General features: G+C 47.9%; 2 protein-coding genes across 15 annotated transcripts in view; both read left to right on the top strand.

The window, feature by feature from the left end:
* Positions 1–8,925, top strand: part of GIGYF2 (GRB10 interacting GYF protein 2) — an 80,971-nt gene extending 72,046 nt beyond the window's left edge. For 12 of the 13 annotated variants that reach the window (XM_064517022.1, XM_064517023.1, XM_064517021.1 and 9 more), the window contains 7 exons: positions 875–997; positions 1,645–1,848; positions 1,976–2,181; positions 2,488–2,642; positions 3,903–4,072; positions 4,436–4,583; positions 6,917–8,925. In XM_064517022.1, coding sequence (XP_064373092.1) covers positions 875–997; positions 1,645–1,848; positions 1,976–2,181; positions 2,488–2,642; positions 3,903–4,072; positions 4,436–4,583; positions 6,917–6,984 — 1,074 coding nt within the window. In that variant the 3' untranslated portion in view covers positions 6,985–8,925. Of the gene's footprint in view, positions 1–874; positions 998–1,644; positions 1,849–1,975; positions 2,186–2,487; positions 2,643–3,902; positions 4,073–4,435; positions 4,584–6,916 lie in introns of those variants that run through there. The other variant, XM_064517027.1, reaches the window with a different exon arrangement.
* On the top strand, positions 8,724–20,525 carry SNORC (secondary ossification center associated regulator of chondrocyte maturation). Of its 2 annotated transcripts, none has more exons than XM_026109570.2 (5): positions 8,724–8,858; positions 10,457–10,637; positions 11,237–11,315; positions 19,901–20,086; positions 20,387–20,525. In XM_026109570.2, the coding sequence occupies exons 3-5, from the start codon at positions 11,243–11,245 to the stop codon at positions 20,494–20,496; spliced, it is 369 nt and encodes a 122-aa protein (XP_025965355.1). In that variant the 5' UTR covers positions 8,724–8,858; positions 10,457–10,637; positions 11,237–11,242; the 3' UTR covers positions 20,497–20,525. The 2 variants fall into 2 exon arrangements, with proteins under 2 accessions (XP_025965355.1, XP_025965354.1); XM_026109569.2 differs by having other exon boundaries at positions 11,156–11,315.
* The last annotated feature ends 227 nt before the right edge of the window (positions 20,526–20,752 follow it).

Below are 20,752 nucleotides of genomic sequence, written 5' to 3'. Positions count from 1 at the left end.
AACCTCCTTCTTCAATTCAATATATTAAGAAAAACAGCTGCAGGATTCAGGGTTGAACAGAGCAGGGAGAGATGAACTATCTGGGGAGGGAAGAGAGTAAATTCTCTTTATCAGAGTGATGGGAGAAACAAGAGGAAGAAAAAATTGCAAAACAAATTAGAAAAGGAGCAGGTTCAGTCAAGAGAAGCCTCCTGAAAAGGGATTCACAGGTTAATATAGACTTTACTAGGATGAGGAAGGACCATTGCTAAGTATCAACTTATCCATTGCTATAGATCTGAAAGACTCAGTCTGCTCAATGCAGAGGTGCCCTCTCTGTCTTGTCCATCTGGTGTTTGACTAACACACCTGCTGAAAAGGCTTTTGCAGTTCCTCATCCTGTAGATTTACTAGAATAAATGTAACTTTGGGTTCTGGTTATTTTCTCCAGGAAAAGGCAACTGATGAGCCGTGTGTCTGTATCACATAAATGCCATGCTGCGTTTGAGTCATTTCTTCAAAAAAGCATTATACAGTTGCCTTGTATGTATTCCACAAAAAGCATGCAAACGCATAGTAATAACAAAAGTCTTTGGAATCAAAACCAATTGCTATTTTTCAGACCAGGGATGTGTTACCTTATTCTCGATATGCTGCTTCTTTGACACTGATGCATCAGACAGCAATTTCAAGAAACATACAGTTTATAATGAGTGTACATTTTAATAGTTTTATACTATTTCATACTTTTCAATATTTTATCAAAGTTTGAAGGTGACCTTTTATCTCTCTTTTCCTGTGCCCTGTGGGCTTATACTAATTTTTCATGTTTATACTTCAGCAGTATTCTCTGAAAGATTTTTGTAATTCTTATTGATGGTTTTTTTTGGCCCAGCTCCCTTCATCTTCAACATGGGGTCAGCAGTCAAATTCAGGAGCGTGTCAATCCCAGACAACACTGTCATTGGCCGAAATCCAAAAGTTAGAAGAAGAACGAGAACGGCAGCTTCGAGAAGAGGTAAATTCTGACGCTGCGGGGGTGTAACTTGTTAGTTAGAGTGGACTTGACAGAATGCCTGTTTAACTGTTGATTAAGTGATTGGTAGGAATGAGAATGATGATGAAGAATGTTTTTTTTTGAAATAGCATAACAGAAGTAAAAGTTAATCCTGTCCTTCAATCATAGATTCAATGGGTATTTATTTGAAGGTTTTTATAGCCTCTTAATGTAAATATTCTGCAAGGAGGGCAGGTGGTGCTCTTTTCTTTTAATCTTAGGAGTATAATGTGCTCAGAAACAATATTAAGTGGTTTCACACCTATGCTGTAATTTGCTTTGTAGATGTGCATGGAACCAGGGCATTTAAAAGAAAAAAAAAATGTAGGAGGAGAAGGTATTCCCCCAAGATCCCAAATGCCTGGCTAGCAACAGTCATAACAATTGAGCAAACTATTCTGTCTTAAGCTAGTAAACAGTTTCCCTTCAGTAGTCACACTTAGCGTCTCCCTTTTTGGAGGATCTGTAACAGCATTTAAAATAATCTTATGTCAGCCAAACTGCTACAGAAGAAATGGAAATCTGTTTAAAATCAATTTCCCTGCTGGAATTTTGAATAGTAATGATCTCCTGGAAGCATGACCAAGGGTTTTTCTTGCATACAACAGCAAAGGCGTCAGCAGCGTGAACTAATGAAAGCCCTCCAGCAACAGCAGCAGCAACAGCAGCAAAAACTGTCAGGCTGGGGTAATGTCACCAAACCAACAGGCACCACCAAGTCCCTGCTGGAGATACAGCAGGAAGAGGCAAGGCAGATGCAGAAACAGCAGCAACAGCAGCACCAGCAGCCGAACAGAGTCAGAAATACTACGGTATGAACAGTGTTTGTCTAATCAATATATGGAGGGAAACAGTACATGACAGTTCTCCATGTCTGTTCATTACTGTTTTGCCAGGTCTGGTGCTAATAACCAGGATCTCTTTGTTATGTTTCAACAGCACTCTAACCTGCACACCAGCATTGGGAATTCAGTGTGGGGCTCCCTAAACACTAATCCCAGCAACCAGTGGGCATCTGACCTAGTCAGTAGCATCTGGAGTAATGCTGATACCAAAAACTCAAACATGGGTTTCTGGGATGATGCAGTGAAGGAAGTGGGACCTCGTAACTCGACCAATAAAAACAAAAGCAATGCCAGCCTCAGGTAGGAATTGGGGAAGAAGCTTTTGCAAAGAAAGGCTACCGGTCCTGAGATGATCACTAAGCAATTATAGCATCTTCATTTATTTTCTTTTTTTGTGTGTCACTCAGGATCTGTTTTGACAACAAAAATAGCTAATAGGTGATCAGTCACAAATTATTTTGGCATCTACATGGAAAATGAGTTGGTTCTTAAACAGTGTTTGCCTCTTGTAAACTAGTGAGTGTTGTAGTGCTGTACTGTATACTGTACTGTTGGTAAGTCTAATAGTTTGTAACTGTAATATTGTCTATTTTTTCTTTATCTCAGTAAATCTGTAGGTATTACAAGTAGACAGAACAAGAAGGTGGAAGAAGAGGAGAAGCTGTTGAAATTGTTCCAGGGGGTTAATAAAGCCCAGGATGGATTCACTCAGTGGTGTGAACAGATGCTTCATGCACTCAACACAGCCAATAACTTAGATGGTAAGAGGTGGTCAGGAATGTCAATGCTTCACTGTGATGCTGCATGACAAAACAGTATCACGTTGGTCTGCTGAGCAGATAGTTCTGAGGAAAAGTAATGACATTAAAATAATTTTTTAATGTAGGCAGCAAAATGGTATAATTCCTAAATGGTGATCCTAAGAACTGCTATATTGTCTTCTCCATGGTTTTCAATAGGTTAAATACTGAAAATCATTTGGAATTGGAACCAGTTTTAAAATCCATCATCTAGAGCCCAACTGATAATTTTTCTTGTTGGTGGAAGCAGTATCAGACAGATGAATGAGGATCCAGTTGATTTTTAAGTGCACGCAAAATTATCATGTGTCCCTCTGTAAAGCTGGTGGTGCGTGTTGTGGGGTGGGTTTTTTCTTTTTCGATGAAACTAGTTGGTTGGAAACTGTGCAGGTCCCTGTGCTCCAGCATCCATGTGCTGCCAAGTCGTGGTTCTGTGGGGCGCTCGAGCCTGGCTGGAGAAACAAAGCTGCCGCAAGAGCTAGTGCTGCACCTCTCTATTCCAGTGCCATAGCTTCTCTCCTCCTCTGTAGCCCATATATGCTCAAAGTACCTTGTTGGCCCGATCTGTGATATACTAACTAGCTGTATCCAGTGTCTGAAGAGAGGCTGTGACTCTGCAGTGCTGTCATACATTTGCAGTGAGCTTCCATGCTTTCAGGGCTGTGTTGTGTGACGAGTGACAGGTTGTTGCCACAGTGTCTTCCTGGCTTGTGATTTGCTTTGCCCTTCTCCACGTTAAATAATCCAGTGCAACATAGGTATTCTAAGGACAAGAGGTGGTAAAGGAGGCTTGCAGGTGTGCTCACTGTTGAACTTCAGTTGCTCGCAGGTTAGGTCGAGCACTGTGGTCTGTGCCCTGTTGTGCTTCAGCCAAAACAGAAAATGTATTGAAGACTGCACTGAGGAGAGTATTTTCCATTTGGGCCTGGCATTAACTTTGAATTAGCTTCCAAACTGGCAGTGTCTAAAGCTAATGGGCTAATGTATCCTTAGGATTGTCAGTTTAATCTTTCTTCTCATCACATTAGCTGGCTTATTCCTGCTTCCTGTAAACGAAACATTGCGTTTTAGGGCTTTGCTGTAGGGAGCTTAAAAGGGCAAGCCATTTGCTTCAGCTGCTAGGTTGGCAAGTATTTGAAACAGAAATCCAAAGTGTGGGTTTTTGCATGTACGTGTTCACACATCTGCACGCATTCTCTCATGACCATCTTCTTCTTGCAGTTCCCACGTTTGTTTCCTTCCTAAAGGAAGTGGAGTCCCCCTACGAGGTCCACGATTACATCAGAGCCTATCTCGGAGATACTCCTGAGGCCAAGGAGTTTGCCAAGCAGTTTCTTGAGCGCCGTGCCAAACAGAAAGCCAGTCAGCAGCGGCAACAGCAGCAGCAACAGGTAAATCTTACTTGATACAGTCCATACAAGTAAATAGATACTATCTAAAGTCTAGATACTGTCTAAAGAGTCTGTATTCCTGCTAGTTTGATAGGAGGGTGAGCAGGATTTTAGAGGTGATTCGAAATGCAGAGAAAAATGCAAATTTCAAATATTTACTGCAGAATCATGCATCCTTTGCAACTAAACAACAGTTGAGGCCAGCTGCAGATCAGATAGTGACTTTTGCTGGCCAGGATGCTTTAGGGAGCTAGTGCTACTACACGTGTGATGCAGAAAGTGATTTGGGGTCTCTGAATGTTTTCAGTATAAATAAACAAAATTTAATTCCATCTTATCATCTTGTACTTGTTTTCTTTCTAGGATTCAGTGTGGGGGATGAACCACAGTTCGCTACATTCGGTCTTTCAGACCAATCAGAGCAACAACCAGCAATCCAATTTTGAGGCTGTGCAGAGTGGGAAGAAAAAGAAGAAACAGAAGATGGTTCGTGCCGATCCCAGCTTGCTAGGTCAGTTTTGTGTTTTGTTTTTTGGCGTTTTTTATTTCAAAATTATGGGTTTTTTGGGGGGAAGCCTTGTGGACTGTAGAAATCTTGTTTGTCTAAATGTGACCATTGAATTCAAACAGAAAAGGTGAAAGTTGAACTTTCTTCAGAGTCTGTATTTCAGTATAAGAATTCTTTTAATAATGCATCAGATTTGTGGAAAAATCTTTGTCTAATGCTCCTGTTGCTGCTGGGGGCAGTTTGGGTCAGAGTACGGTATTGTCTAGAGTACACTGATGTAAATCAGTGATTCCACTTCCTGAATAGAGGAGTCCCTTGTAATTTGTTTGCCCAAGTGCGGGCCGCAAAGTAAGAAAGAGAGTCTTCCAGAAGGCTTTAAAGACCAAGTTTTCATGTATTGGGAATTTTTGTTCTCTGATAGGGAGGAACCTGCCTATCATGGATATATGGCTATGTCTTCACATACCCTGGATATTTAAGGGTGCTGTTGGAACAAATGATGTTCCCAGATGTATTTGCCATTTATGGTAGTGTAATGGTGATAACTTACATTTTCTTATGATTAGAGAGCAAGTAAAGGTGGTTGGTAACATGAAAGCTTCTTGTATAGTAAGACTTCTTGCATAATAAGACATTTCACATTTTGCCCATAAAAAGCTCTCTATCTGCAGTGATCGTCTGCTTTTTTGATAGATAAATATAGATATATGGTTAATAATTAAAAGGAGATATTTGTTTGTTTTACATTTTGATCATGAAGAGAGCTATTTAATACCTTGGATGTGATCTGGAAACTTAAGTAGTTCAGAGATGTCAATTAAACTGCCTTTTCTGTTTTGAGTTGACCTATGCCTATCTTAACTGAATTCATGCCAAGTATTTTTGACATTTATATGAAAGATGTTTTTAAAAGGGAAGAATATGTTTTCTGTTTCTTCTTGAGGAACAGCTTCTTAAGGCTTACCTTTCTGTCTTCCTACCTTTTTACATGAACTAACCATCTTTAGAAAAGGCAGTAAAGCTCCTGGGTTGGGGGGGCGGACCAAATCTGGTCACACATCTTGAACTGGAAGCAATGAAGATGCTGACACCATTAGCACCTGCCCCGCCTCACACTTTAGTTTTTATGAGATGAGGATGACAGTTAATTTGCCCTTACAGCACAGACTGTCTGTTAATGGAAAACTGTTAAAACCTGCTCACGTGGCATTAATAAGAAATCACTAAATACAATTATAAATGAAGCTGCAACCATAAGGGAATTAATACGTGCAATTTCATAAAAATGAGTACTCTTTACTGCAAAACAATTCCAAAAATTTCTAGGTAATACAGTGCCGCCAGAGGGAGCCAGAAGTTTCCTTAAACCTATTGAACAGAGCACTCTGTATCCGTTGAAGATAATGGCTGTGAAAAGTGGTTTGTTCTCTAACACAGAACAAGCCTATGGAGCAGTCTCAAGACAATGATATGCCAATTTTGAGTTTAGCTATCGTCCACAGAAAAGACCTTTCTTCTTTCTCATGCTTCATATGGGGTTGGTACAACAAAAACAGAATTTCGTTACAATAGTTACACTTGATATAATAGTGAAATTTTTCCTTTGCAAAAGATATATTGGCTTTTTCTTGCTCATTTCTCATGTGTGTCATTTCTGTTTGCAATGTGCAGTTAAAATGTTAGGCAGAAGTTTAGGTATATCCTCAGCCGTCTAAGTAACCCCATGTAGCATTGTATCTTCTCATGTTGTACCCCTGAGCAGTGTTAGGAGATTGTAAAAAGCTTGGAAATGCATGGAATTTCCACTAAATTTCTTAAATACATACATTTAGATTTAAACTAGGGGTAGAACAGCTCCAGCTGGAGTTAATCATGCCTCCAGAAGTCTCGAGCATGGTTGACACTGGGAGTCTGAGTTCGCAAAGCAACCATTTTGGCTTCCTGGACCACCTAGGTACTGTGTTGGTAGGCACTTCCAAGTGCCGGTTGACTCAAACGTGCTCCCTTTCAAGATGTTGCTCAGCCGTGTCTCCACTGTGCCCAGCTACCATGTTAGCTCTGCAGATGCCATCTTTTAAATTAAAGTTGAAACTAGATTTCTGCTGATCTCTCTCTAAAGACCAAGTGATGCTTATGTCTAAATATATGATTGGTCATCTTTGATTTATATAAAATTTCAGTTTAGGTAATTCTATCTAGCCTTAATACATTTCCTTATCAGTTTTTGTTTGGTATGTATTACTTTATCTTAAACAGCTGCTGAATAAACAGATGTGTTGCAGCATATACAATATACCGCATCCAGATCTTTAACACAAATCGTTTTTGTTTTATAGGGTTTTCAGTGAATGCCTCATCAGAGCGGCTCAATATGGGAGAAATAGAGACTTTGGAAGACTACTGAGCATGTGCAAATCAACTGGCTTTTCCTGCATCTGTTAACCATGGATTCTCCGTCTTGGACACAGTACTCTCCACCATGCGTTCTTCTTTGCCTCGCAGTGAATCACAGAATCAATCATCTCAGGCTGCTTCCTCTAGCCCCAGCAAACCCTCTTCTGCCCAGGACTGCACAGGCGTTGTTCTTACCATCGGCCTATAGACGTGTGGACTTTGTTCCAAGTCCTGGGTGGGTGGGAGATAGGATTTGTTCACAACAAGGCTGATTTGGGCAGCAAGCTTTCACTGTGCTGTGATTTCTTCTGCTGACATACCTGGAAAAATTCAATTGGGATTCTGCAAACAGTTGCTTCCCTCTTCTGGTTACTCTTACCACATCCAACATGTGCAGTCATGGAGGGAGAGAGAGAGAGAGAGAGAGAGAGAGTTTGTGGTTAACAGATGTTGGTCAAAACCAAAATGCCACACAGATACTGACTTCCGCGCTCCATCAGGGCAAGAGGTGCTCTCCCAAGCCAGGAGTTGCATTCATAAGCTAACCTTAGAACTGGCAACAGCAGGAGAGGGGTGGTGGCGGGCACAGTTTAGCTTGGGTTGGTTTGAAGTTGCACACCCCCTGCCAGCCCTTCTCAGCACATTATTTTTGGAGGGAAAGCTCGAGTCTGTCTTCATTAGGTGGTGATGCTGAAGCTGGTGGAGTTTCCCATCGGCATACTCCAGCCTTCCTGGAGAAGTGGGGACTTCTGGGAAAAGGGGGGTGGCGTTTCTTCTCTTTCAGGTTGAATTTATCCCTTGAATGCTACCTTCTGAGGATTAGGACCAGTTTATTTTGAGCTTTTCTTCCTGCAAATTTGTCTCGTTTAAGAGACAGTAGGATCTTTCCATGTGGATCTTTAGTCTTTGGTGAGGGTGAACACTGGCTTTCAGATATATACCCGAGCAGTCTCAGCTAGTTGTCATTTCAAACCACAGAGCTTAGGTTCAAAGACAGAGGTGCCCTTTTGTAATGAAGAGAGACTGGAGGGCGAAGCTATGTGCAATGACAGCCCTGCTTATCTTCTACACCGTAAATTACTTCACACACCTTCACTTGGATCCGTAATGTTTAAGTATTTATGGAGCCATGAACCTTCCTCTCTCACGAAAAGATTTAACACCATCCTCCCCTCTCCACCCACCCCCTCACACCACAAAATAAAGAAAACTAAAACTGCCAAATGCACTTACTTTCAGCCCCCTGGTCCCATCTCCCATTCCCAGAGGGTTATAACCTGCCAAGGGAGATAAGCTACAGTTTTGGTGGAGGTGTATGAAGGTGTCTGTCTTTCTCTGTCATCACTGCCTAAAGAAAACAGTTCGAGTTGCTAAAGAGCAGTTTGGCTTTGGATTTTATTTTGTTTGGTTTATTCATTATTTTTTTGGGGTCACCTTCCCCTCCTCCTCCTCTCTCTTCCCCCTGCCCCCAAACATGTACAGTAACTATACAGAGACTGCTGCAGACTTGTATATAGTTTTTGGATCCAATAGCATGGAGAGACTTGGAACTGTTGGAAATCTGGTCTCCCTGTCTCCTTTGCTTTGTAAATTCATAAAAGGGGGAAGAGGGGTAGTTAAAATGTTTACAAAACTTTAAACTCCCTCTGAACTTTTGCCAGTGTGGGGGGGGGGAAAAAAGAGAGAACTTAAATAAAACCTGGTTGTATTATATCTGAGAGCAAACTTTCTGCTTGCTTTTGTCGAAGCTGAGTTTTGAGATAATTCCTGGTGCTAAAACTGACCCCAAACTCGACTCTCGTCAGTTTTCATCAAGAAACAACAAGCAAATACACAGGATGTGGAACAACTGCTGCTTTATTCCTTCCCTGGTGAGGAATACCGGTGGGTTTTTTCTACTTGATAATTTTAGAGTTCAAATAAACACCAGTAAGTTGAGATTGGAAAATTTTGACAGGAGAGCTTTGATTTCTTCCCCCCTCTCTGTGTACAGAAACATGTGCATTCACACTCATGTTGTTTATACAGGAGAGATCAAGCCGGGGCTGGTTTTCTGTTATTAAAAACACTCAGCCAGTAGTAAGTAACCAGTAGTCAGAAACCACCCCACCAGTTCCCTTCCCTAAATGAGAGGTTTATCTCTCCCCTCTACTGTGATGTCCACAGAGACACCTTGTAGGCTGCCCTTTCCAGACAAAATCCCATTTTCCTTTTTTCTATTTGCTGCTTGTTTTTTGTGTGGAAAATCCCAGTAAAGGTTGATGATAAATGTCCTTCTACCATTCCCATGTCCGCAAATACTGAGTCAGTAAATAACTAACCGATTCAGTTGTTTTGCATTATGTTTAGCTGCTGTCTTGGAGAGGTCAGTACATGCTTACGTTGAAAATTTGACTTTCTTTTAATATCTTAATTTGTTAGCATGTAAGTATCTTGCTCGTAGGTGCTTTCTGTTTTGTTTTTTTTTAATGGTATGATCTAACTTCTACAGTCTAATTTTGGAATACTCTTCACTGTGTAACAAGTAAGCAAAAGCATGCTGACTTGCAGCTCAGCTGGGGAGGATGAAAGGAACAATTTAGCACTTGCTAAATGGAAAGGTAAAAGATACAGGCAGGGAAAATGTGCAATAACTTGTCGAACCCAAGGGACCCTGCCTGGCTTCTGAGAGTTGTAGATAATGGACCAGTGCGGAAGATCTTGTTCTTAAATATTTTAATATTCTGACTCTGCTTTTAGTACGAAGGTAATATGCTGGTGTTTTCAGCCTGTATGCTCAGGTGTCAAGATGTCAAGAGTAGTGAAGGTTGGTTGGATCAAGAGGGATGGAAAAATAGAAGCTACAACTTTGCATCTGCAGCCCAGATATATTTGTGCTAGACTTGGGTCTGCTTTTCAGACAGGACATCAACCTGGGAAGCTATTGTGGCTGTGGCCACGGTTTGAAAGATAACGTTGCATCTGCTAGAGATCGCTGAGGTTTCTTTTGAGCACGTTTGGGCAAGTTGCTTCCTAACTTCATTTCACGGCAGTGACAGCGTTCTGTCCTCCTGGTTTTCCCGAGCTCCCCTCACAGCCAAGTGCTTTTGTGAAGGATTCAGCTAAGCAGAAGGCTTTAAAAGGACACCTGAGCGGTATCTGGCTGGCTGTTGGAGACAGCCAGAAATCAAGGAGATCTTTTACCAGAAAATCATGAATCTAAATTTTAAGACAAAACTTTGTGCCATGTTTTCAGTGTGAAGAACTGGCATTGGGGATGTTTATGTACTTTAATTGCTAATTCTTCTGAATAGAAAACATGAAGTATTTCACCCTCGTACCAACTTCTTAAAAAAGAAAACCCAAAAAACAAAACTAATTCTTCTGTCCTGTGATAAACAGGAATGCTCCCCATATATACTTCATCCTTTCCCAGAACTCTTGTCAGTGCCAGTGTGATTTCAAACCAACCCCAGGTTTCTCTGCTGTTAACTCTTCCTTAGTCTCTTTGGAGGAGAGAGACAGATTGGCCGAGGCTTCAGGAAGAAAAAGTGTCTGTTCAGTTCAGATCTGAGGAAGGTGCTGGTCTTGTGCCTGGCAGAGGAGATTCTCCCGGAAGACTGTTACCAGGTTTTTAATAGGCAATTCTGCCAAAGGAGACCACACATGGCTTAGTCCACTGCTGTAAGTATTACACCCAGAAAACAAGGGTGCCACGGATCTGCTCTGGCTCCGTTTCAGAGCATTTTAACCTTAAAGATTGAGGCCCTTGTTCTTCCCCGATGCCCACCCTGGAAACCCACCGCTGCCCCCCACGCAGAGGAGACGGCAAAGCCCTCGAGCTGCGTGCCTGGGTTCTGGGTTAGCTTCTCTAACGGACCTTGCGGTGTTTTGTGTGCGCCAGGGGATGGCCTTCCTAAGGGAAGGAATTTCAAATGCATCCCCAAGTCCTTTGGGAAGGGCTCGGCAACAACCGCTAGTGTGTGCGCCGGCCTGGCGGGGTGGCGGGTGCCTAACGGCTCGGTGCATGTGGGTTTTGGGCACGAGCTGCAGAGGGTGGAGCCGGCTTCAGGAGGAGGTGTGCTCTAGGAGCCGGCGAGAGCAAGTCTCTGCTGGGCTTTGCACTCTCTCTATCTACTTGCTGTTGCGAAGGGATTTTTTCTTTTTTTTTTTCTTTTTTTTTTTGACCTGACTGGACAAAGTTTTTATTATACCAGTGAAATTTCCAAGTCATTTAATACTTTGAAGAGTTTTAAGAATTCCTGCCGACGCCTTTCCTGCAGAAAGCCATGCCCCACCGCAGAGCCCTTCGCCTGGTCCTGCTAACGCTGTGCGGCATCCTGGTCCCTGCGGTGCTAGCAGGTAAGGATCTTTGTTTGCTTTTAAAGTCCAAGAGAGCAGGAGATCTCTTACTAATCTGCCTCCTCCTCCTCCCCTTGCATACCTCCATCCTCCTCTCCCTCTCTTACAAATGTTCCTAAGTATTTATCAAGTTATAATTGAATTGAATAATGTAAACTAGCTCTGGAGTCCATGGCTAGCGTTGAGTGAGAATGTATCCCCATCCTGAGACCGCGTCTCTGTTAGGAAAATGTTATAAATCCTCTGCGATTTTTCTTAAACTGAGCAGCAATAGCAGCTCCGGGAGCGTTAGTGACAGTAGATCACAGCATGGGGTGCTCCCTGCAGTTGATGGGACAAGTTACCTGTCTGCTTTTAATTGCAGGAATAAGTTACAGTCATGAAGCGTTGAAATGCTTTCTCTAGCGAAGGCATGTGTGCCAGTGTCCGGTTCCTCCTCTGCTTTTTGTGACAGCAAAATACTGCAGCTGCAGTAAGTAGAAATGGATTTTGAGAAAGAAATATGGAAATGTCTATGAAAACATTTAGCTCAGTCGAAAGCCAGGTTGTGCATCTAAATTGCTCGAGTTTCCGTCTAGGAATAGGTATCCTGAGGCGCTCAGCAGCCCTGGAAAGGTGCTTCGTTTGGGCTCGAGCTCTGTGGTGTTTTACTTGCAGCCAGAGCAAAGAGAGGGGAAGGGTTAGCAGGAGAGACGCCTGTTCCGTCAGGCGCTGCCTCTTAAGGCGGTTGTTAGCGATTTCAGCCTTCTCTGCTCGTGCCTCAGTGCAGTTACACTGGCTAGAGGGGAACCGAGGGCCCAGCTGGCAGCGAAAGCTGTCTAGTCTGACGTGGGTTTGCAGGAGAGGGGAAACCAGCTTCCAGTCCGACTCCACGGACAGGCTTTGAACGTAGGGGTGAAAACTAGCTTCCTTCAGAGCCTCTTTCTTTAAATGCTAGTAAGGCATGAAAGGATGGCTCAGGCCAAGATAGCATGCAAGAGCACAGCACTTGTTTTCCTTAAATTCTTGCCCTGGCTTCCAGGACCCGGAGCAAGGCTGGATTGCCGTTCCCTTGGAGTTTGTTCTTAGCACCTCGCCTCGCAGGAAGATCCTGGCCAGCAGTCTCGCAGATGAAATGATTTCTTTTTGAAGGAGTTTTCACACAAGTAGGGGAATTCATTGCTGCACCTAGCAGGAACATCTGCAGGCACAAGAGCAGAATTACTGTAGCTGGTATTTCCCTCCCACATTCCCCTTTTAAGACATATTCTTGCTGGGGAACCTTTAAAGTAACTAAGAAATGAGCACTTGCAACTGGGTGTTTTCCTTCTCGGACACCGAGCTTTGATTTTTGTACGATGGGACATTAATCATTTAAGCACACAATTTCAGTTTGCAACTTGTGCTCACAGAACTCATGGCACTACTCTTCCCCAAAACCAGGTGAGGTTTTTTTTTCTTAACTGTTGCTCTCTACTTCCCCATGCAGAGATTGATTCACTTCTAGTGAAGCCTTGGTCTGCTTCCTCTTGGAGCTAAAATTTAACTCAGGTTATCTTCCATTTCCTAAGTTTGTCACGTCCTCGCTCTCAGACCCCCGCCTTGCCAGCGCTGCTGTACGGCTAGGCTTTGCAGCCATGGTTTGCACCGAACTGGCACTCAAGTTCACGTCATTTCTTGATCGAGGAGTGGGTGCAGCAGGGCCAGCAGCTCTGGAAGAGCCTGGTACTGACGACTGCAATATTCAGAAATGGATCCTGGGGCAGGGGAGAGACTCTGCTCCCTCTGCTCTCTTGTAGAGGTCTGAGGTCCTCTTAAGCTTGTTCTTCTCTGCTACCTCCAAGTAGGACATCAGGGAACCAGCGTGTGTTGTAAGCCATCCCAGGAGCAGAGCGGTTTGCTGCTGCCATAGAGTGAAGAGTTTCCTATCCCCAGTCCAGGGGCTTTTAGTGCGGAGTGGAATTTTTTCTGCATTTTGCCCCATTAAAAAGGAAATTTCCTGCCTTGCACCAACAAAGAAGGGAAGGGCATACAGACAGCCTTCTGGTCTCTGTACGTATACATGCAGCCCTGCCTTTCAGTAAACAAGTTTATTTAACATTCATCAGCACCACAGCGCTCTGGGCCGCTCCACGCTCACGCTTCCAGCCCTCGCAGCGTCACAGGCTGCGCTTTGTGCTCCCTATGAAGGCCTCCTTTCATCCCTGCGCTGGCCCCGTGCCCGGCGTGGCTACCTGGGGCTGGACAGCCCGTTGCTGGCCGCGGAGTTCACCCAGCCCCTGCCCGTCGGTGTCAGCACCTCTTCCTCTCCATCGCAGAGGCCTCCAAAGGAGTCAAGTGGAGTCTGCCTCAGACCCGGGTGCAGGTGGTGGCAGTCGTGCAGACCTGAGGTCCTCGGTGACTTAGATTTAACTTTGTCACGAGAGTGACTGAAAGTCACATAGCACCCAAAGCCTTTGTTAACTGCGTAGGAGTTTAGCAAGATGTGAAGGATCTCGCTGGCAGCGGAGGTCTCCCATCTGCGCGTGCTGTCAGAGCACTCTTGGGGTGCCACTGGGTTGTCCACCTTGATCTGGCTTCTTGCCCAGCCCATCTGGTTTCTGGTTTCTTGTGTGACCATGGAAAAAGTGAATTTCTCCAAGTTACTGAGCTCTTTCCAATATCACGTTTGTCAAAGATAGGAAAACAACCGAGTCTTTAACCGTAGTTGTCCACATCATCTAGGTGTGACAGAAATTACAGACCCAGATTAGGAGCTTTCTGCATACCCAAATCCTTCCTGCTTCCATTTTCTTCCAGACAGAAATGGCAGTTAGAGCTGCAACACAGCAGGACGGCGAAGAGTTGGTTTGGTTCTCTGAGCAAAACCAGTTTCAACTTGCACATAATCGGTTCAGAGCTCAAGGAGAAGCAGAAGTTAGTTAAAAAGCCTTTGCAAGGCCTGAACTTCAGAATCCGGTAGATATATTGTATCCAAAGTCTGATGTGGGCTTGTGAATGTCTTCATTTTGAGCTAACGTGGTTACGCTCCAGTAGCATTTCTCCTCAGGATGTGTGTCAGAAAAAAAGAAACATAGCAGGAGGTGGTAGTTGTTACGCGACAGGAGAAGTCCTTGTCCAAGGACAACTTTCCATAGTGCCTGATGCATCTTTGTTCCCAACAATAATAAAGTTATTAGGAAGTTTTATAGTTGAAGTGCTAGAACGAGAGAAGTAGTAAATCGGGCAAGTCAGGCAAATTTGTTTCTTAAAAAGATGAGGTTGGTCAATCAGGTCTGTCCAGACTTAGAACAAGTCTTAGTAGACCATTACTCAAACTTGCTTGGCACTGAGACTCCTTATAAACTGCTGACACTGGTATCACCTCCTGGCTGAGGTTATTGGGTTGGAGGTGGAGAGTTTGCTTCAGAAACTAAAGACACCTTTTGCAAACTACCCCCCGCCCCTGCACACTTTTGTAATGGTTGTAAAATAAAGCTGCAAAATTCTGTAGTTAGGAATAAAAGCCCCCAAGTTTTGAGAAAGATGGGAATTTTGGGGTATCAAGCTAACCTGTAAATGGTTGTGACTGAAGAAACAGTGCGCAATGCTCAGGTTACACCGTCAGCCCTCGCCCCCTCCCCTGGCACGTGAGGCCTCCTCTTGAGGCTCTGTCAGCATCAACTTGTTACCCAGTGGAGGAGGAGAGCAGAGTTATGTCCTGCTGATGGGCTGTGAGGATGATAAGGTGCTGAAACCAGCTTGTGTGAGGAAGAGAATTGGTCATGGCGGCTGATCTCCAGCAATGGACAAATGTTAGGTGGCCACGTCTGCCTATCTTGAAATCATCAGGTCTTGTGTTGTAACCACTGAGTATCTGAGCTACCATGGGCTACAACGTCACTGTGGATGGCTGACCCCAACGCCTTCTCACTGAGCAGGGAAATGGCAGCTTCATCAACTCGCCTTTGGGACCATCCTCTCTGCGCTTTGCTGCGGTTCATGTAGCTGAAGTCATGGCACATCCCTGCATCATTCAGAAAACTCATGATTTATTTCTTTGTAGTGTAGTAACTGATATTTCTCCCTTCCCCCTGCTTTTTTCTTCTTTTGGCCTCAACCATAACTAACCTGTGCTGTAGAGGGAGAGCATGTGCAATACAGAGGATATTTCCCTAAAATAAGACCGTTTGTAGCATCAACATATGGGAAGGATCGTCCTCCCGTGGCCTGTCATGAAGCTCTGGAGTACTTTTAGTCCATGTTTTTCCAGGTTCCATCTATGCCTTGTAAAAAAAAATAATTTAGATTTTCTTTTTCTTAAGTGCTCCCAAATGGTATTTTTTACCAAGTGTGTTTTAATGGTGCTCTCTGAGGTGGCGGTTACCCTGAATCTGTGCCCTGCTGCTGGGACAGGGGTAACTCTGGAAGCGAGCTTGTTTGCAGACTCACTGCACTAAGGAGTCCAATCCTCTCACCTGTCAGAGCGCTCTAAACCGTGGGCGTGAAGCCTCGGTGATGGTGGTGTTACTTGCGTGTGACAAAGCAGCTCCACAACCTCCCCTTGGTGACCACGTGCAGCCCCAGAGTTACTCCAGGGAAAATAAACCACCTGAGGAAGCAATGTGGATATTCCTAGAGATTGGACATTCCTCTCCATGCCAGCACAGCTAATGCATATTGCTATAACCCAAAAATAAGCATCTTGTCTCGTGATGGATGACATATTTTGGGTGTTTTTCTTGGTAGTTCTATTTCTTGCCCTTTCCTGGTGAAGGGCTGCTGTCTTGGAGAAGATGCGACTCGGAAGCGTTGGCCATAGTGCAGAAGCTGCATCTTGTCACAGTAAGGAGGGTCGTAACTACATGGGTAGAAAGGCCTGTGCTTTATGGTGCTTTTTCTCTTCTGGATCATCACATCCTTCACTTTTTTTAGGTCTGCTGGACTCCTGCATTGTGCACAGGCCAACTGAGCCCGGGAAGGAGAGCAAGTCATGACGGTTGCACAGAGGGTCGGCAGCAGAGCCGGGAGCTGAATCTCTGGTATTGGGGTGCTGAGCCTGCACCTACCAGCCTGTCCTGTCAGGGTACCAAAGGGGCAGCTAGAAGAGGCCCTTGAGCCTCTTGGGTCCCTGGATAGGACATGTCCTACTAATAGTGTTGTGTTTGTTGTCTTTTGACACCTAACACAAACTCAGTTCTTCCAATTTGCCTTTCTTGCTTTTACCAAAGGCCTAAAATGGAAGCGAGGCATTTAATACTGCTCCTTGAGAGGTCTGCTCTCCTTAGCCAAAGTCAACTCGGACACCGTCGTGGTGTTGAAGAGGGCCTGGCTTGGAGAAGCAGGCGTGACCTCCCTGATTTTTAAAGAAACCAGCTGGATGTGTGAGGATAGTTGGGTGGATGGTTGGGCTTTTTTTCAAAAGAGTGGGAATGGGGGCATGCAAGGACACGAGCTGTTAGTTTAGGAGGGAAAATCAAAGGCAAGTCTTTTGGAAAGAATACTACTAGCTAAAAGCAGACACCCTCCCAGGCGGCAGCAGCTTGCTCTGGAGAGACCTGCTGGCTGGCAGCCTTCTCCGGGACGGTGCTTGCTCGGTGCTTTGCGTCCCTTCTCTTGTGCCTGCAGCACACGTCCCGGTAGCACTGAGGTGCCAGAAACGACGAGGGGACCCTGTCAGTGAGCCTCGGCTGAGTAGATTGCTCTCGATATCGTTCAAATGTAGTATGTCACTTTATCGCTGGTGCACGCGCGTGGTTTTGCTGCTTGTCCCGAACCGATGACTGCAGTTAGAGAGGTGCTAGAAGAGACTGAAAGGAGGTGTGTTTCCCTTAGCCACTGAAGCGCCGTTAGGGTAAAACCACAAGAACTCGGGACAGAAAGCTCATGTTTAGCACACTCTGCTCTTTCTCTGAGGGTGAGCTGAAAGCGTGTTTTAATCAGATGAGAGAAATTAACCAAATACGTATCCAGAAGCTATCCAGGACTCTGTCCAGGTCTTAAAAATCACTGCAATCGTAAACAAATTAAACTATTTCCTCTTTACTTGGCTATTAAAAACAAGCTCTGTGCCCTGGTTTGAGAGAGTTGCGATAACTTTCTCGGGAATTAGCTGCACCAGGAGCAGGAGAAATGTTCTGTGACCGGCGGGTCTGGCTAGGAAGGAGCCGTCGCGCCGCGGTTCGAAGGGGTAGCGCTCCTAGACCCTTTGAGACCGGTGCGTCGGGAAGACCCTGTCTAGGTCCTCTCACCTCCTTGGGCGGTGTCCGCATCTGTTGTTTATTGTCTGAGCTAACACCTCACCGCGTGGTCAGATGTGAAGGTTACGCCTGGCTCTTTTGGCTTGGGAGAGAGAAACATTCTTGGGAAATGCAGCGATGACCTCCTCCCACCACGTCTCCTCCTCGCCAGGCGGGAACGGCTCCCGTGTTGGTGCTGGCCCCGCTCGTGTTGACACAGCGAGGAAGGTCCTAAGTAGAGTGTAGCTCTTCTGTATGGACTATTTCCACTTGCCAAAGCGGCCTAGAAATGGGGCTTCAAAAGTGTTGGGTACATATTGGTCTGTGCCTAAACTAACAGCCTCCTAATGCCACCATTGCTAACTAAATAGCCCCAAATCTGCTTGATTCCTTTCCCTGTTGATTTAACTACAATTTACCCACTAAATTCTGTATTTCCTCTTGATCTGTCCTCTGGTAGCCAAACCACAGGATTTGTAGAAGAGAGATCCACTGGAAATGGCACTTTCTGGAAGAGCCCTTGGATGGGATGGGAGAGCCTCCAGCGCTGCTGGCCGGTCTTGCAGGACAGACCGAGCAGGGCCCTGCAAAGGGCCCGGGTGTTTCTGGGGAGCCATCACAGCACCCAAAACTCCTGTGTGCTCGTACCGGCGGCCTGAGATGCCACCTCTGGTGCAGTGACCACGGGTGTACCAAGCTTGTGGGGACGTGGCTATGCGCTGCCCTTTTCCCCTGGGGACTGATGCCTTCCCCGCAGACGCCTGTGCTGCAGGGTCTCTATCTAATCCAGCTTCTCCCCTGGGCGAGCCAGCCAGCGGGTGCTGGTGCTCCTGCCTGCCCTAAGAACGGGTGCGGGCCTCTGAGCAGGTGCTGCTCTACCTTCGTTGTTGCTCTTTGGGCCAGCGTTAGGTCTGGCCGCTGCCTCGGTGAAAGTGCAGTAAACTATCGTTGTGGAAGGGCCTTTCCGAGTCTAGTGCGGAAGGCTGTTGTGTTCCTGCGTCTGCAGGCAGCCTGGGGTAGCTCCAAGAAGGTGGGAGCTCCCCTGTCACCGAGCCTTGCGGTAAGTCCTTGCAGTGGGTTTGCAGAGCCAGCAAGAGGGAGCGTTTCGGGGTCGGCCCTTCAGTTGGGCGGACGCAGGGCTCGCGGAGCGTGGTGGAGCCCGTTAACATGCGCTCCCCAGAGCTTCCTCCTCCCGCGAAGCGCTGGTTGATCACAGGAGAAGGGGGAGGACTCCGGCCCCATGAAGCCGGCGCTCAGACTGCCACAGCGTGCTGCCGCCAGCTCCCTCGCTGAGCCAGGGAGAGGCTGGGGCGGCACCGGGGCGGCCGGGCAAGGATGAGTCTTCGAGTGCGCCCCATACACCCGTGACACACTGCCTGGGTGCCTGGATGACCCCTCACCCCTCCACCACCACCACCCAGACCTGGTGTTGCGGGGTAGCATATCCCATGCCGCCTGTTCCCCCGGGCCAGGCGGTCGCCGCGCTGAGCGGGCCGGGGTGTGCACAGCCCCTGGGGCGGCCGGGCTGTTTGCATCCATCGTGTCAGTCCGCATGCCGTTCTCTTTTTATTAGTTTTTCACTTTATTTTTTTCCGCCCCAGTGCGACATTCCCGGCGGTTTCGGCAGGGAGCTGAGGAATGTCTCCCGCTCGGCCGGGGCCCCGCCAGGCCCACCCGAACAAGACGGGCATTGACGGGCAGCGCCGGCCCCGGCCGCACGCAGACAGGGAGGGCTCTCTGCTCCGGGCCCCGACCCCACAGCGGGAAGAAATAACAGGACGTGAATCGTAACGCCAAACGGAGCGCGGCTCCGCTTTGATCTCCCCGGCCCGCGCGGAGGCCGAGGCTCGGGGGTCCCATCCCGCAGGGGGGCTGCGTCCTGTGTCCCCGCCATCCTGGGTGCGTGTCACACTGCCCCAGGGACCCCGCTAGCCCAAACGGGGCTGCACGGTCGTGGTCCACGAGCTCCTGGGCAGCCCTTCTCTAGCCTCCAGCAATCCCAGCTCCTTTTTCCAGCCCTCTCCTCCTTCCGACCAGCTTCCTCCTCCCCTGCGGGCCTCCTGGTTTCCTGCCCCCCCGAGCAGCGAGCGGCAGGGGCCGGGGCTGGTGTTCGCTCCCGTTGTCAGCCGCCTGTCCACGGCTGTGCTCGGGGGCACAGGCATCGCCCTCAGCCGCTCCGGGTGTCGGTGCCCTGCAGCCGGCTCCCGCGCCAGCCTGTGCCCTCGCAGAGGGGGCTCTGCCTCTCCTCCGCTCGCCTGCAGACAGGGCTTCCCAGCCCCCAGGTCGCTGTCCGTCCGCCTGTCCGTCCCGGGCGCTCGGTGGGAGCTGTGCGTGTTCAGCGTGCCGCGGCCACCGCCCCGGGAGTGACGGCGCGCGCGCGTCTCCCAGCAGAGTACCCGCAGGGGCCGGTGCCCACGCTGTGGAACGAGCCGCCCGAGCTGCCCTCGGGAGCCGGCCCCTTCGACGCTGCCGCCACCACCGCCCGCCTCCCCGACACCACCGGCTTCGCCCCCTACACCGCCGAGCTGGAGCCTGAGGACACCACCCACCTGCACCGGCTCGACGCCGGCGACGGTACGTGGGCTCGGCGGGGGGGGGCACCACGGCCGGGGCAACCCTCCCCACGGGGTCGCTCCTTAGGGGCCTGTCACCCCCCCGGGAGGTTTTGGGCATTGTGGGTGCCTCGTCCCCGCCGTGGCGGCACGGAGACGAGCGCCTGTTTCACAGCCTGGCGCTGCCCCGCTGGGCTCCCCGATGGCCTCGGGGAGCCGTCTGGGCTGCGTGGGGAGACGGCATCGGGGTCTGCGTGGGCTGGGGGGTGAGCGGGGGCGATGCCCGCTGGCCTCACGCCTGCCCTGTCGCCTGTCCCTGCAGGGTCGCTGGGGCCCGGAGCCATCGGTGCCATCGTCATCGCCTCCCTCCTGGGTACCTCCGTGCTCGTGGCCTTGGTCGTCATCACGCTGCGGAAGTTCTCGGCCTCCTGAGCTCAATAAAGGCTTTTTCCGTACCACCACCCCCGTCTCCTGCCCTTGCCCGCGTCTACGCTCGCGGCTGCTCCCGCAGCTCCGCGGGGGCAAACGCTGCCGCCAACGCGGCCGCGGGTGTTTCCAGCCTCCGCGCCGGGCTGCGACGCCGCAGCTCCCGGGCCGCTCCTCGGTGCGCGACCCCCCGGGTGCCCCCCGCCCTGGCAGCCGCGGCGGGCGGCTCGGAGCCGGCAGCGCCCGTCCTGCGCTCAGCGGC

Source organism: Dromaius novaehollandiae, chromosome 9 (genome assembly GCF_036370855.1).
Source record: "Dromaius novaehollandiae isolate bDroNov1 chromosome 9, bDroNov1.hap1, whole genome shotgun sequence".
NCBI lineage: Eukaryota > Metazoa > Chordata > Aves > Casuariiformes > Dromaiidae > Dromaius > Dromaius novaehollandiae.
This window is presented reverse-complemented; position numbering and strand designations above follow the sequence as displayed.